The sequence below is a fragment of the Cinclus cinclus genome, chromosome 7 (genome assembly GCF_963662255.1).
Source record: "Cinclus cinclus chromosome 7, bCinCin1.1, whole genome shotgun sequence".
NCBI lineage: Eukaryota > Metazoa > Chordata > Aves > Passeriformes > Cinclidae > Cinclus > Cinclus cinclus.
Genome location: NC_085052.1, coordinates 579,361 through 593,718, shown reverse-complemented (window position 1 = coordinate 593,718; position 14,358 = coordinate 579,361). Strand labels below are relative to the sequence as shown.

Below are 14,358 nucleotides of genomic sequence, written 5' to 3'. Positions count from 1 at the left end.
CCGGCTCCTTCACAGCCCTGTGCCCCTTGCAGGCAGCGTGGGTGTGCACAGGAAAAGATTCAGCTTCGACTCAGGAAATCGCCGTGTGAATATGTGTATTAAACCTTGTATGATGTGCTGTACAGTTTATAAAAAGGGACTGTTGTAAACTTATGCAAAACGTAAGGCAGAGAAAATGGAGGTTTTTGGTCCACTGGCTGGCATGCCGTGACCCGTATCCTCTAATCCTACTCCAGGATCATATCCAAAATACAGAACGTTGGGCTCAGTGCTGCGACAGCAACCGAGAGCCCAAAAACAGGGGCTGGAGCGATCGACTAGAGAATTTTACAGATATTTTTGTATTGTGATTCCTATGATATATATCGAGAGACTTTCTATTCCTTTGTAAAATACATAAATTATTGTCAACTTTTAATTAAAAAGATCTGTTTTAAACCTTGAAATTCGATGTACTGGTTTGGGCTTGAGGGGATGGGGAAGCTGGGCTGTGACACCGGCCAGCCTGGGGGACCGGGAGGTGCCCGGGAGGGCTCGAGGTGGAGGCGTTCATCCGGTCCCCGGGGCAGCCAACCCCGCGCTGTCTCTGCCGTCACAGGCGCTGGGAGATGTCACCTCGCGGTCGTACGTGGGGACGGGCACGGGTGGATGGGCACCGGGAGGGGCGGGGGTCCTTGGGCGGCTCTTAACGCGGCGCCGGGCTCTCGGCAGGGCGAGCGGCTGCGGGAGCGCGGGGGGAGCGCAGCGGTCCCGGGCCCATGTCGGGAAAGCAGGAGGAGGCTCTGCCCGCCTGCTTTGCGGGGCTGGGTGCGGGCAGCCCGCGGCCGCGGCAGAAGCGCGGCGGGATGTTCTGCAGCGTGGAGGATGCCTTCGACAACAAGACGCTGAACTTCGCCTCGCTCGCCGCCTCCGGAACAGCAACACCCGTCGGGGGGCACCGCCGCGACACCCACCCGGGACAGAGCCCCGGCCCCGAGCCCGGCCCCGCCGCGGCCGCGCTGTCCCCGAGAGCCGCCGCTCCGGCTGCGCTGCACGACGGCCGCGGGCAGGTAACGGGAGCGCGGCGGGACAGGGGCCGGGGCACCGCTGGAGCCGGCCTGGCCTGCACCGCGCCGGGAGGGCGAGCGGGGACCTGTCCGCCCGTCCTCCTGCCGCTCTCCCTTCCCATCCCGTCTGTCCGGTCCCGTCCCACTCCATCCCGTGCCGGGAGCGGGCTCTGTGCCGGTCCGTGCGGCGCGGGTCGGAGCAGGGCACGGCGCTCGGGCCGCTGTTCTCTCGGGGGTCACGGCTGCCCGCGGTCCCGCTCGGCTCCCACCGCTCCGGCCGGGCGCGCGGCCGGGCGAGCGGGGGCGCGCACGCAAGCGGGCACGCGCGGCAGCCCCGCACACACACACAGAGCCCGGCACACACACACACACACACACACACACACGCACACACACACACAGCCCCGCACACACACACAGAGCCCCGTACACACACACACACAGAGCCCCGCACGCACACACATAGCTCCGCACGCACACACACTCAGACACACTCACACAGCCCCGCAGACAGCCCCGAACACACACACACTCACACAGCCCCGCACGCAGGCGGCGGAGGCGGCGATGTCGCAGCCGGGCAGGAGGAGCGTGACCCGCGCCACGGTGAGGGCTTCCCGCAGCGGGGCGAGGGCTGCGGGCTGGGGCCGGGCCGGGGGCCGCTCCGGCCGGCGGAGATGGAGCGGGGCGGGCGGTCTCGCACAGTCGCGGAGCGGAGCCCGGGATGCTCCCCGGCCGGAGCCGGAGCCCTGCCCGGTCCGCCCCGCTCCGCTCCTTTGTCGCGCCGCCCGGCCGGAGCCCGGCGGTGCCGCCGCTTTGTCCCGGGGCGGCCCCGGCGGGACAAAGGCGGGCGGGCTCCGCGGGGCTGCCCCGCCGTGCCCCCCCTGCCCCCGGGCCGGCAATGCGCTCCGGGATCGCTGTTACCGCGGGTGGGCTTGGCGGTGTGGCAGCGTCCCGCAGCTCCCCGGGCTCCTGTTCCCCCTCAGCCCGGCCCAGGGAGGGGATTCCCTCCTCCCGGCGCTTCCCTGCAGGAGTCGGGACGGACCGCTCTGTTGCGATGCCTTGTGTTTTGTTTTTTCTCCTTTTGCTGCCTCGCGACAGAACTCCCTCGGGAAAAGCCCGGTGGGTGCGGGATCCAGGGACCTTATTGGGCTGCGGGCGAGGGTCCTGGGTGTGGGGCCGTGGGGATGGGGATGAGGACGGAGTGAGGATGGGGATGGAGATGGAGATAGGGTGAGGATGGGGATGGGGACAGGGATGGAGATGGAGTGAAGATGGTCCCCACAAAGGGAGGGGCCGTCAGGCTCTCCCATGGGGCAGCAACATGAGACTTCTTTTGATTGATGTTATGGGACAAGGAGAAACAATAGAGATGACAAATCCCTGACAGTTAAAAAAAATATGCAATTCTTTTATTTACCTTTTATATGCCAGCGATGCTTTTTTAAACAAGCCCCAAAATGTTTCTGGGCGGTTTTGCCTCAGGACCCGGCTCTTTGTGGAGCAGCATCTCCAGGCTATGCTGCCACGTGCTCAGGCGTCCCTTGGCTGGTTTTGTGCCCAGGCCGTGCTCTTTTGTGTCGCCCATCTCAGAACTCGAAATAATTTTTCAAGCAACACCAGAGAGCAGGAAAGGAATCCTCTGAAATTAGGCTTCAGCTCCACATAGACATCAGTGCTGCTGCTTCCTAAATTTTCTAGTTAAAGATTCTGGGTGAAGATTCTGCAAATCTGAAAACTGTGCCAGTGTCTGGCTTTGAAGTGAGGCAAGTCCTCGAGGCTTTATCTGCCTCTGACTCTGACAGGGAATGAATGGCAATAAATTCCCAGGTTAATGAGATGCACTGAGCAGCCTCAGCTGGAGCTGAAGGAGGAGGAACACGGCTCAGCCCTCCGAGCTGGGGGCTCAGCTGTGCCCCCCGGCTCCTGCCCCCCTTCAGAGCGCTGTGCTCCTCCAAACCACAATTTCATAGTTCCCCTTGCAAATGTAGTTGTAGAATAGTCTGGATAATCACTGGACTTGAGTGATTTGGAGGGAAGATATTAAACCTAGATTTACTTAAATCTTGGAATGAGGAAAGTGGAATGCAAACAAAGGAATCTTTAAAAAACTGTGTGTTTGTTTTTTTTTTTTTCCATTAGAGTGACCAGATTCTAATCAAAGGAGGAAAAATTGTCAACGATGATCAGTCATTCTATGCAGACGTTTATGTGGAGGATGGCTTAATAAAGTAAGTTAAAAATTTATATTTGCTAATGTAATTTCTTAGAATGATACAGTGCCTTGGGGTTTTAACAAGGTTTCTTCCCACCATTTTTTTCTTGAAAATCTTTTAGAAAAAATAAAGGCAGCATTTTAAAGTAGTGTCCAGAAAGAGCTACACTGGTGCAGCTCTGCAGCTGGAAAACTTTCACAGCACTGGCAGCCCGGGGAGGAGCAGCAGAACTCGTTTCGGCATCCTCCCTTCCAAGTTGTTGCCGGTTCAGGGGAGATGTCGATTTCCTTTGCAGACAGCTCGGAGAGAACCTGCAGGTTCCGGCTGGCACGAGGACCATCGATGCCTACGGGCAGCTGGTGATGCCGGGGGGCATCGACGTCCACACGCGGCTGCAGGCGCCCGCCGTGGGCAGCGGCTCGGCCGACGGCTTCTTCCAGGGTACCAAGGCAGCACTGGCAGGAGGCACCACCATGATCAGTAAGAGGGAGCCCATCCCAACAGGCTGATGAGTTTTCTTTCCAAAATTCACCGGGCCTGGAGTCATTGCAGGGATGTTTATTTACCTTCGTAGCACAGAAATGTCCATTTCTGCTGCACAAGTCAGAACATCACAAAGCTAATCAAGGCTGTTGTGTACAGCGCAGAGCCTCCTTCCCTTGCTGCACGTGGATATTAAAAATATCTCTGCTCCTGCCTCACCTCATCAGAGAGCAAAACAGGACAACACTTTTAAACACCTTCTAACATGTTTTTAACAGCTTTAATGTGGGGTTTTTTGAGTTTCTCGGCTTTAAGCGCAGGCTCCATTTTCTTGTTAATGTAAAATGATTTTGCTCTCTGTTTTGTTCCCGTTCTGTTCCCAAGAACCACTGTGGTATGTGACTGCAGGACCAGTGTCAACAGTCCTGGCTCGGCTCCCCGCGGAGCCCACAGGAATGCTGCAGGGAATGGGAGCTCTGGGACATTCCCATCCCAGAGCTGGGGGAGGTGCTGAGCAGTGGGTGCTGCCCACGGGAGCTGGCCCAGAGCAGAATCACCCCCAGCCACTGAGGGTGCTGTGCTGGCCGAGATGAAGATGGCAAAGCCGTGGTTTGGGGTTTGATTGCTGTGTTGGTGTCGCTGTCTGGGGGATCTGTTCCATTGTCTCGGAGCAGTGCTGGTCCTGCAGTGTCCGTTCCCACAGCAGCAGCTCTGGCAGGGACAGGTGCCCGTGTCCCTGTCCCTCATGCTGGTGTCCCCACAGTTGACCACGTGTGCCCGGACACGGGCAGCAGCCTCCTGGCCACCTACGAGCAGTGGCGCAGCCGTGCCCACGGCCAAGCCTGCTGTGACTACAGCCTGAGCCTGGACATCCCACGCTGGCACGAGAGCCTCAGGGAGGAGCTGGAGGCCCTGGTCAAGGACAAGGGTAAGGGCAGAGGGACCCCAGCGGGGCCGGGATCACCGCAGGGCCAGTGCTGTCCCCAGCACTCGGCCCTGCAGGGATGTGCAGGCAGCCACGCTCCTTCCCTTGGAGCCGGGACCTCCCTGGACTTGACCATCCAGGACAGAGCTGTGGATGGGGACTCTGGCACTGAGTTCCTGCCATGACGTCTGGGTCTGTTCCCTCACCTTTGGGCAAATGGCAGCCTGGGCATGGGAAGGGACTTTGGAAACTAAAGGAGTAGGGTTGGCCAACCTGACGTGGGCTGCTGGATGTACAGAAAAAAAACATTTAAATAAAAACCTCCAAGGCAGGGCTTAGAGAAGGAAGCTCAGCTTTAGGCGTTCCCTAGTGGATCTGTTGTGCCTGCAGCTCCTGTGCATCCCGAGGGATCCGTGGGACATGGCTGGCTAGAAAGCAGGAAAGTAGACCAAACAGCAGGGACTCATGCATTCATTAATACCTACTGCCATGTTTGGAGGTGCATTTTCCTTCAGATATGCTAATGCAGAGCTAAACGTCTTCAGTGCAATTTGTAGTCTTGCAAGCAAGGGTTTAATTGGTCAATTACCATAGAAATTCCCAGTGAATTTCCTATTAAAATGCAGAGTGGCTGAAGTAATGGAGCTGTTCCTTGGAACACATATGAAAAACAGCTGTAATTTGATCATGGTTTGATATTGCTTATTGCCTCTATCCAGACAAAATACAGCAGCAATTCATAGAATCGTGGAATGGTTTGGATTGGAAAGGACCTGATCCCATTCCCTGCCATGGCAGGGACACATCCCCTGTCCCAGGTGCCCCAACTCCAATGTCCAGCCTGGCTTTGGGCACTGGCAGGGATCCAGGGGCAGCCACAACAAATTTGGGCACCCTGTGCCAGGGCCTGCCCACCCTCACTGGGAACAATTCCTTCCCAACATCCCATCTAAATCTGTCCATTGTCAGCTTAAAGCCATTCCCTGTGTTCTGTCCCTCCATCCCTTGCTCAGATTTGAGGATAAGCCATAGACTGAAGCCAGCACTGGAGGAAATCCATCCTGGGAGTGAGTGTGAGTGAGCCCTGAGCTGAGTGTGCATTTGGAGCAGTCACAGAGGGCACCTTACCCCAAACAAGAACCACAGGGTTTCAAGTTTTGCTTCAGGTGCACCCTCATAAATTAGGGGTTTGTCATCTTTCACAGCTCCCAAGCTTTGGGGTCAGTGCTTTTGGGGACTTTCCCACATCAGCCCTTGGCTTTGCTTTGCTTCCAGTGTAACCCTCACCAGCACATCATCCTGGTTCAGCCACCCCTGCCCAGCCCACACCAGGGCAGGGAGTTCTCCAAGTCACAAAGCCACACGTGTGATTTTCTTTTTCCAAGGTGTAAACTCCTTCCTGGTGTTCATGGCTTACAAGGACAAGCTGCAGTGCACTGATGGACAGGTAGGACACAAGAATGCAGGGACAGCCACAGGCTCACACTGAGCCACGTGGATGGTGCCAGGGCTGACCTGGGGACCTACTGTGCCTTGGCAGATGTACGAGATCTTCTGCATCATCCGGGACCTGGGGGCCATCGCCCAAGTGCACGCAGAGAACGGGGACATCATCGAGGAGGTACCACATTTGTGTGCTCTGAGACCTCGGGGTGACCAGGGCGTGGGGAGGAGAGCCCTGCTCCTGTCCCTGCCCCTTCCCCTGTCCTTGTCCCTGCCCCAGTCCCAGTCCTTGCCCCTGCCCCTGCTTCTGTCCCAATCCCTGTTCCCTGTCCCAGTCTCTGTCCCTGCTCCTGTCCCTGTTCCCTGTTCCCTGTCCCTGTATCCTGTCCCTGTCCCTGTATCCTGTCCCTGTCCCTGTCCCTGTATCCTGCTCCTGTCCCTGTCCCTGCCCAGGGAGCTGGTGCCCCAAAGCCTTGGAGGGAACAGGACCCTGTGTAACAGTGTGTGCAGGCAGAGGAATGTTCAGGAGGATCAGGGTGTCCTGTGGAATCATCAGTGTCCCCGTGGATCTTCACATGTGCTTGGGTTCCCAAAAAGCACTTTGGGGGTTCCTAAGGGATGACTGACTGCCTTAAGTGATGCTTTTCCCCATTATCTGTTGTGTTTAGGAGTTTGGATTACTTGAAAAAATCAGGAGGTTTGAGGCTTTTACAGTAATATCCCTGCCATCGGCAGTACTTAACTCCACCATCCGCACTTGGGAATTCCTTGGTGTCCTCTGCTCGTGGGCCTCATTTTTCCTTTTTACTTGTAAAGTCTTGGTTCCAGCCTCAGTCAGATACACAAGGTGGAGTTAGACTGAAGGGCAGTTCCTTCAGCCAGCGTTCAGTCTGGTGCAGGAGGAAGGCTGAACTGAAAGCCAGATCCAATCCTTCAAATGGGTTTATTTGAACAAACAGGATAGAGGCTAATTCCCACCTCCTGGGATTTGGTCTGGAAGCCTGTTCCTGGGCTGGCTGTGGAGCATGAAGTGACCCCAGGCAGCTCAAAGCTGCGGCAGTGATTCTGTAAGCTGCCAGCGTGGTGACACTTGAGCCCTGGGGACAAACTTGGAGGAGATCTGTGACAAGAGTACAGACAAATAGGCACCCTCTAAGAGCAGGGTCCTTTAAAGGATGCTGTGGGATCTGCTCCGTGGTGTTGGATAACATCCTTGCATTAGTGCCAGCTGACTGGGGGTTACATGATACAGAGCAGAGCAGAGGGGACAGGGTGACGTGTGTGCTGGACATCTGCTTCAGATGCCACGTGAGTGACCTGGGACATCCCAGAGCTCATCTCAGCATCTGTCACTGCGGGTTCTCTTTCTTCCGTGCCACATGGTGAAGTGCAAAGGGACAGGAGTGCTCAGGAGAGGCGGCACTTGCTGCACCCCAATGACAGTCTCACATCCCTGTGCCCACCCCTGCCTCCTCCAGGGGCTCCTGAGCAGCTCCAGCAGGCTCAGGTGCTGGGAAGCCCCTCTGCCTTTGCCGGAACCATGCACCAGGGCTGGGGCAGCCTCGCCATGAGCTGCCATGGGTGTGAGCTCCCTCCTCCAGAACCGTGGGTGTGAGGGTTGGTCAGGCCCAGAGTTGACACACAGCAGCTCCCGTGCAGGAGCATCCCTGCAGCACAGGACAGGTCTCTGGGAAGTGGCCCCGTGGTGAGTGGGGTGTCCCAGTGGAGTGGCCATGACCCACGTGCTCAGGGGGTTCATCACTTGCCCCCCACCCTTGGGTGGCTCTGGACAAGCTGTGCTGAGTCCGTGGTGCCCTGGGCAGGCTGTGCCCATCCCTGACCGCTCTCCTTCCTCCTTGCCCCCCAGGAGCAGAAGAGGCTGCTGGAGCTGGGGATTACAGGGCCAGAGGGGCACGTCCTGAGCCGCCCTGAGGAGGTAACGCTGCCAGCCCTCACACCGAGCTCTGGGCCTGCTGTGCAGAGGGGCTGGGACACCCGTGTGCTGGGATACCTGTGTGTTGGGACACCTGTGTGCTGGGATACCTGTGTGTTGGGACACCTGTGTCCTGGGACACCTGTGTGTTGAGATAGCTGTGTGCTGGGATACCTGTGTCCTGGGACCCTTCTGTTCTGGCACACCTGTGTCCTGACACACCTGTGTCCCGGGATACCTGTGTCATGGGATACCCGTGTCCTGGGACACCTGTGTGTTGAGATAGCTGTGTGCTGGGATACCTGTGTCCTGGGACCCTTCTGTTCTGGCACACCTGTGTCCTGACACACCTGTGTCCCGGGATACCTGTGTCATGGGATACCCGTGTCCTGGGACACCTGTGTGTTGAGATAGCTGTGTGCTGGGATACCTGTGTCCTGGGACCCTTCTGTTCTGGCACACCTGTGTCCTGACACACCTGTGTCCCGGGATACCTGTGTCATGAGATACCCGTGTCCTGGGACACCTGTGTCATGTGCTTGTGCCTGCAGGTGGAGGCAGAGGCCGTGTTCCGTGCCATCACCATTGCCAGGCAGGCCAACTGTCCCCTCTATGTCACCAAGGTCATGAGCAGGGGTGCTGCAGATGTCCTGGCTCAGGCGAAGAGGAAAGGTAACCCTGGCCTGGCCAGGCAGTCACAGGCTCTGAATCCAGCCAGGAATCTCATTGTACTCGTTGTAACTGTGAGCTCTGACAAGTCCTTATCTTCTGAGCTCCCCCACGCTCCAAGGGCTCTGAGGCTCATGCTGGCTTTCATGCTCTCATGCCAGAGCTAATTACTTGGAGCTGGGAAGATTGGAAGGGATGTGTTGGAAACTGTGACACTTCCATCTTGGCAGACACAGCTGAGAAATGGGGAATAATCCACTTGTGATCATTTGGTATGAACTGAATGAAAAACAGATGTGGAGCAAGCTCCAAATTTTGGCTGGGGGTGGAGTGGGAAGGGCTGGGATCAATCCTGTGGGGAGCAGGATGGGAAGGAGAGCACAGTCAGGGCTTCCCCCAGCCTGGTGGCTGCCAGACAGACTCGGGTTTGGTTTAAAGGAAGGCACGACAGCTTGTAGGAATGTGTGACTGCTGTAAGGAGAGGACAGACAGATCCAGAGCTTGCTTTGACAGTGTCTTCCAGTCTGAGATAATCAAAAGGATTAGCGAGACCCTGAAGTGAACGGGGTGGAGCTGTCGTGTGTGGTTGCAGCAGTGCCATGTCTGTGCCCGTGCTGCCCCTGATGCCCACGTTGCTGTGCAGGCACCGTGGTGTACGGGGAGCCCATCACCGCCAGCCTGGGCACTGATGGCTCCCACTACTGGAGCAAGAACTGGGCCAAAGCCGCCGCCTTCGTCACGTCCCCGCCCGTCAGCCCCGACCCCAGCACGCCCGATCACCTCAGCACTCTGCTGGCCAGGTGGGTCCCGTGTCACACCTGGGCACCCTGCCCTGTCTGCACCCTGCCCACACCTCCCGATGCCACTCACAGCACTGACATCGCCTGCGGGGCCCGACCCCCACGAGCCATTGGTGCCCCTTTGGTCTGCCCAGCAAGGGGGGCTGGGGGTGCCATCAGCACCCCCTCCCTGACCCCTGTCCTGTGCTTTCCCCAGCGGGGACCTGCAGGTCACGGGCAGTGCCCACTGCACCTTCAGCACTGCACAGAAGGCCCTGGGCAAGGACAACTTCACCCTCATCCCCGAGGGCACCAACGGCATTGAGGAGCGCATGTCCATAGTCTGGGAGAAATGTGTGGTAGGTGCAGCCTGGAGCTGGGTGGGGGCACAGGGAGATGTGGAGCACACTGGGATGTGGGAGTACAGGGAGCTGTGGGAGAACAGGGAGCTGTGGGAGCACAGGGAGCTGTGGGAGCACATTGGGATGTGGGAGCACACTGAGCTGTCTCTATGCTGTAGCTGTCACTGCCTGGTTAATTCAGATGAGCCAGAGGGGTGACACTGTCTAGACACTGCTGCAGCTTCAGAGAGCTGTTGAGAGAGACTGTGACACACAAATGCCTCCACAAGAGACTGAGACACAGAAATGCCTTCATGAGACTGAGACACACGAATTCCTTCACGGTGTCTTCAAAGGCTGCAGTGTAGGGAGCACCCTCTGCTCTCACAGTCACAGGGAGTCTCTGCAGCACTTTCTGCCAAGGGTGATGAGGTATTCCTGTCCCCTGGTGCTCACCAGAGGCCTGGGGAGGTGCATGGGGAGAGGGCGTCCATCCCATGGAACATGGCCATGCTTTCAACTGCCTGGTCACCCCAGGCCCCAGCAGTGGGGACAAGTCTCAGTGTCACCTCAGGGTCTGCCTGGCAGCAGGGCTGTGATCTGAGGGTGGGATCAGTCCGTGTCCCTGCACCCCAGTGCACCCTTCCCTGCCAGCAGCATCCCTGGGGGGATCTATCCTGCATCCCCCAAGGCAGATGTCCCTGTTCAGACTGTGGAGCTTGGGGGCCAAGCCACCCTGAAACCTCTCTTAGGTGGGCTTTGTTCAAAGAGAAATAAAACTTCTCTTAAGATGACAAGTGAAGATGATAAATAACACTGGTTAGGTTCACTCCCAGTCTTTCTTCCCTGGGCTGTCCTTAGCCCTCTTCAGTGATCCTGAGATGCCTGTGCAGGAGCTGGAGCCAACCAGTGAAGGTCTTGTTTTCCAGAGGCTTCAATCTCTGGAGTCCAAGGGAAATAAAACCTTTACCCCACAGGGACCGGGCTCATCCTCACATCCCCCTTCCCCTGTGGCAGTGCAGACCCTCACTCCACATGGGCACAGGTGGGTCCAGCAGCTCCTGCCAGTGGGACAGCCCAGGGGACAGGGACCCTGCCCTCAGCAGGCACGGGGCCGTGTCCATCTGGGATGTTTCCTCATCCCTCCTCAGGTCCCTGGGAAGATGGATGAGAACGATTTTGTGGCAGTGACCAGCACCAACGCTGCCAAGATCTTCAACTGCTATCCCAGGAAGGGGCGCGTGGCTGTGGGTGCTGACGCAGACCTGGTGCTCTGGAACCCCAAGGCTACAAAAGTCATCTCAGCAAAAACACACAATTCGGTAAAATATATCTTAAATCTTTCTCTGGGGCTGGTTTTAGAGGCAGAAGAGATCTGGAAATGCATGTCCTCAGCTAGATGGGATCATTCAGCAGGGGAGGAGTTGTCTGTGTGAGTAAACTGATGAAGGATCTTGCATTTGCTTTTGCAAATACTAGGAAAATATATTTTTATTGCTGTAAAGGGTGGGATTGGTACTGAGCACTCCAAAGCAGTCAGCATCTGGTATGGAAATCTTAAGGTCAGTGTGTTTGGACTAGAAAAATGTAAGTGCTGAAGATCGAACTGTTGCTGAACTGAAATGTAATTTAATATGTATTAAACTATTGCTATAGTCTAATATATAATGGTATTCATCTTAATATAATACATCACTCAAATATTCCATAAAGAATATATAAACAATATAATAATATAAATAATTTTTTAAAAATTATTAAACTATTATTGTAGTTCATTATTGTTTGTTTTAAGGTTTATTTTTCTCCATTCCAATTTGCTTCCATTGGAATCTCGTTATTTGAAATGTGAGGGGTTAGTTAGTTCTTACTGATGGTGCATGAGGAGCAGTGTACAAAAATGGGGGGCATTGTTGGCCAGCTCTCAAACCCTGCAGGCACTGACTATCAGGGTTTGCTTTTTCCAGAATGTGGAGTACAACATATTTGAAGGCACTGAGTGCCATGGGGTCCCAACTGTGGTCATAAGTCAGGGAAGAGTTGTCCTTGAAGATGGAAATCTGTGTGTCACCCAGGGCTCAGGGCGCTTCATCCCAAGGAAGACATTCCCTGACTTTGTTTACAAAAGGATAAAGGCAAGAAACAGGGTAAGGAGAGTTTTATTTGCCATAAACCCATGGTTTGGTCACAATCTCTCTGCTGTAGTGTTGGGGCTGCTGTGATGGCAAACCTGCAACAGCAGCAGGAATATTGTTAATGCTGTTTCTTTCTGTGTGCTCTCGTGTAACTGCCTGGCACCTCAGTCAAGAATTCTTAGAGCTAATAATGACTGTTTCATTGGCCTATTAAAATGTACAAAGCAAAAATATGACTTCCAGCAAAGGGTTTTTTTGTTTGTATTGAGGTAGAGGGAGGAATTCCTCTCCTACCTGTGCTAGAGCAGTTGCTTTTGCTGTATTCTCAGTGCCTGCTATGCAGCCCTTGGAGGGTCAGGGATGTGCATCCTCGAGGTACTGGAAATACAGTAAGATAAATCCTCCTGTGTGCTGGCACAGCTTTTTAAAGAGACGCAAAGACATGCAAATATGTAAAGAGCTTCTTAACAGCTCTGTCCTCCTTCCTTTTCCCCTGTGCTATTGCAGACTCTGTAATTCTGCATCCTGCATTGAGGTAGAGCAGGAATTTGTAACCCAAATTATCTGCAGAGGCAGGACCCCCAACTCTGGTGTGCCCCAGGGTGCCTGGGGTGCCTGGAGGGCAGGATGGAGATGTGCCAGCTCCCTGCAGGGTGGGAATGGGACCCAGAGAAGGTGTAGATGCCCCATCCCTGGAGGTGCCCAAGGCCAGGCTGAGAGTCCTTTTAAGAACATTGATTCCAACCATTCTCCCAGCATTGCTAAGGCCACCACTTCCCTGTGTCCCCAAGTGCCACATCCACAGGGCTCTGGAATCCCTCCAGGGATGGGCACTCCAGCAGCTGTGCCAGGGCTGGGCAGCCCTTCCTGTGAAGAGATGTTCCCATACCCAGCCAGAATCTCCCCAGGCACGGCTGGAGGCCATTCCTTCCCCATGGCCCATCCCTGGCTGTGGCTGACCCCGTGCAGCTGGCAGAGGTGCACGGCGTGCCCCGGGGGATGTACCACAGGTCTGTCCGTGTGTCTGTCCGTGTGTCTGACCCTGTGCTCCCCGTGCAGCTGGCAGAGGTGCACGGCGTGCCCCGGGGGATGTACCACAGGTCTGTCCGTGTGTCTGTCCGTGTGTCTGACCCTGTGCTCCCCGTGCAGCTGGCAGAGGTGCACGGCGTGCCCCGGGGGATGTACCACAGGTCTGTCCGTGTGTCTGTCCATGTGTCTGACCCTGTGCTCCCCGTGCAGCTGGCAGAGGTGCACGGCGTGCCCCGGGGGATGTACCACAGGTCTGTCCGTGTGTCTGTCCGTGTGTCTGACCCTGTGCTCCCCGTGCAGCTGGCAGAGGTGCACGGCGTGCCCCGGGGGATGTACCACAGGTCTGTCCGTGTGTCTGTCCATGTGTCTGACCCTGTGCTCCCCGTGCAGCTGGCAGAGGTGCACGGCGTGCCCCGGGGGATGTACCACAGGTCTGTCCGTGTGTCTGTCCGTGTGTCTGACCCTGTGCTCCCCGTGCAGCTGGCAGAGGTGCACGGCGTGCCCCGGGGGATGTATGACGGGCCTGTCCACGAGGTCCCAGCGAGTGTCAAGGCCGTGGTGACCAGCGTGGCATCGCGCCCCACGCCCTGCGCTGGCAAAGCCGCGGCCCCGCCCGTGCGCAACCTGCACCAGTCTGGCTTCAGCCTGTCCGGTACGTGGGGCTGGGTGGGCTGGGCTGCTGGGCAAGGATGGGCTATGGGAACCCCAGTTCTGCTCAGCAGTGAAGCGGTTTGTCCTTTGTGATGGCAGCCAGGGGACCGAGTGCAGCACAGAAAGCTCTAGAATGTTCCACGGTATTTATTTACGGAGCTTGGCACGGGGGCTCTGTTTCCAGGAGCGGGGATTCGGCATCATTCGTTCTGCAGAAACCTGCCCAGCAGCTCTTGGGAGATTGGAAAGCTGCTGCTTTACTCTAAAATGACTTCCATAACCGTTTTTTTAGTTGGTTGGATCACATGGGTGCCATATTGTTTGATAAATGTTACCAGTCCCCACATTTTATTATATGAAAAATTTATTTATAGCAAAGCCGTTTATAAATCTCCCAGAAAGAAATAATGAAAAATGAAGACGTTCAGGCAAACACAGCCGTTCCAAACTGTGCAATGCTCGTAGAGTGTCCAAAATGACACAGAATGAAATTATTAGTATTTCCTGAGGAAATGTTTTATGGTTGTGGCATTTAAAGCAGCGGGACTGCCCCTCTCTCTACTCTCCCCAGGGTCACAGGCAGACGACCACATTGCCCGGCGCACGGCGCAGAAGATCATGGCCCCACCAGGAGGGAGGTCCAACATCACCTCACTGTCCTGACACTGTCCTGGCACTGTCCTGAGACTTTCCTGGCACTGTCCCCAC

General features: G+C 56.1%; 1 protein-coding gene across 2 annotated transcripts; it reads left to right on the top strand.

Moving 5' to 3' along the window:
• The first annotated feature begins 758 nt into the window (after window positions 1–758).
• DPYSL4 (dihydropyrimidinase like 4) lies at window positions 759–14,313 on the top strand. 2 transcript variants are annotated; one of them, XM_062496047.1, is made up of 14 exons: window positions 759–1,049; window positions 3,189–3,277; window positions 3,558–3,742; window positions 4,509–4,673; window positions 6,056–6,117; window positions 6,211–6,291; window positions 7,981–8,049; window positions 8,598–8,718; window positions 9,359–9,515; window positions 9,712–9,853; window positions 10,987–11,157; window positions 11,803–11,982; window positions 13,480–13,651; window positions 14,222–14,313. In XM_062496047.1, exons 1-14 carry the CDS (start codon window positions 759–761, stop codon window positions 14,311–14,313), a joined length of 1,977 nt encoding a protein of 658 aa, XP_062352031.1. The 2 variants fall into 2 exon arrangements, with proteins under 2 accessions (XP_062352031.1, XP_062352032.1); XM_062496048.1 differs by lacking the exon at window positions 759–1,049 and adding an exon at window positions 1,614–1,652.
• Window positions 14,314–14,358: the final 45 nt, after the last annotated feature.

Coding starts and splice junctions, on each gene's coding strand:
- DPYSL4 (XM_062496047.1), top strand. CDS start 759: ATGTCGGGAAAGCAGGAGGAGGCTCTGCCCGCCTGCTTTGCGGGGCTG. Junction 1,050..3,188: donor TGCACGACGGCCGCGGGCAG/GTAACGGGAGCG, acceptor TTTTTCCATTAG/AGTGACCAGATTCTAATCAA. Junction 3,743..4,508: donor AGGAGGCACCACCATGATCA/GTAAGAGGGAGC, acceptor GTGTCCCCACAG/TTGACCACGTGTGCCCGGAC.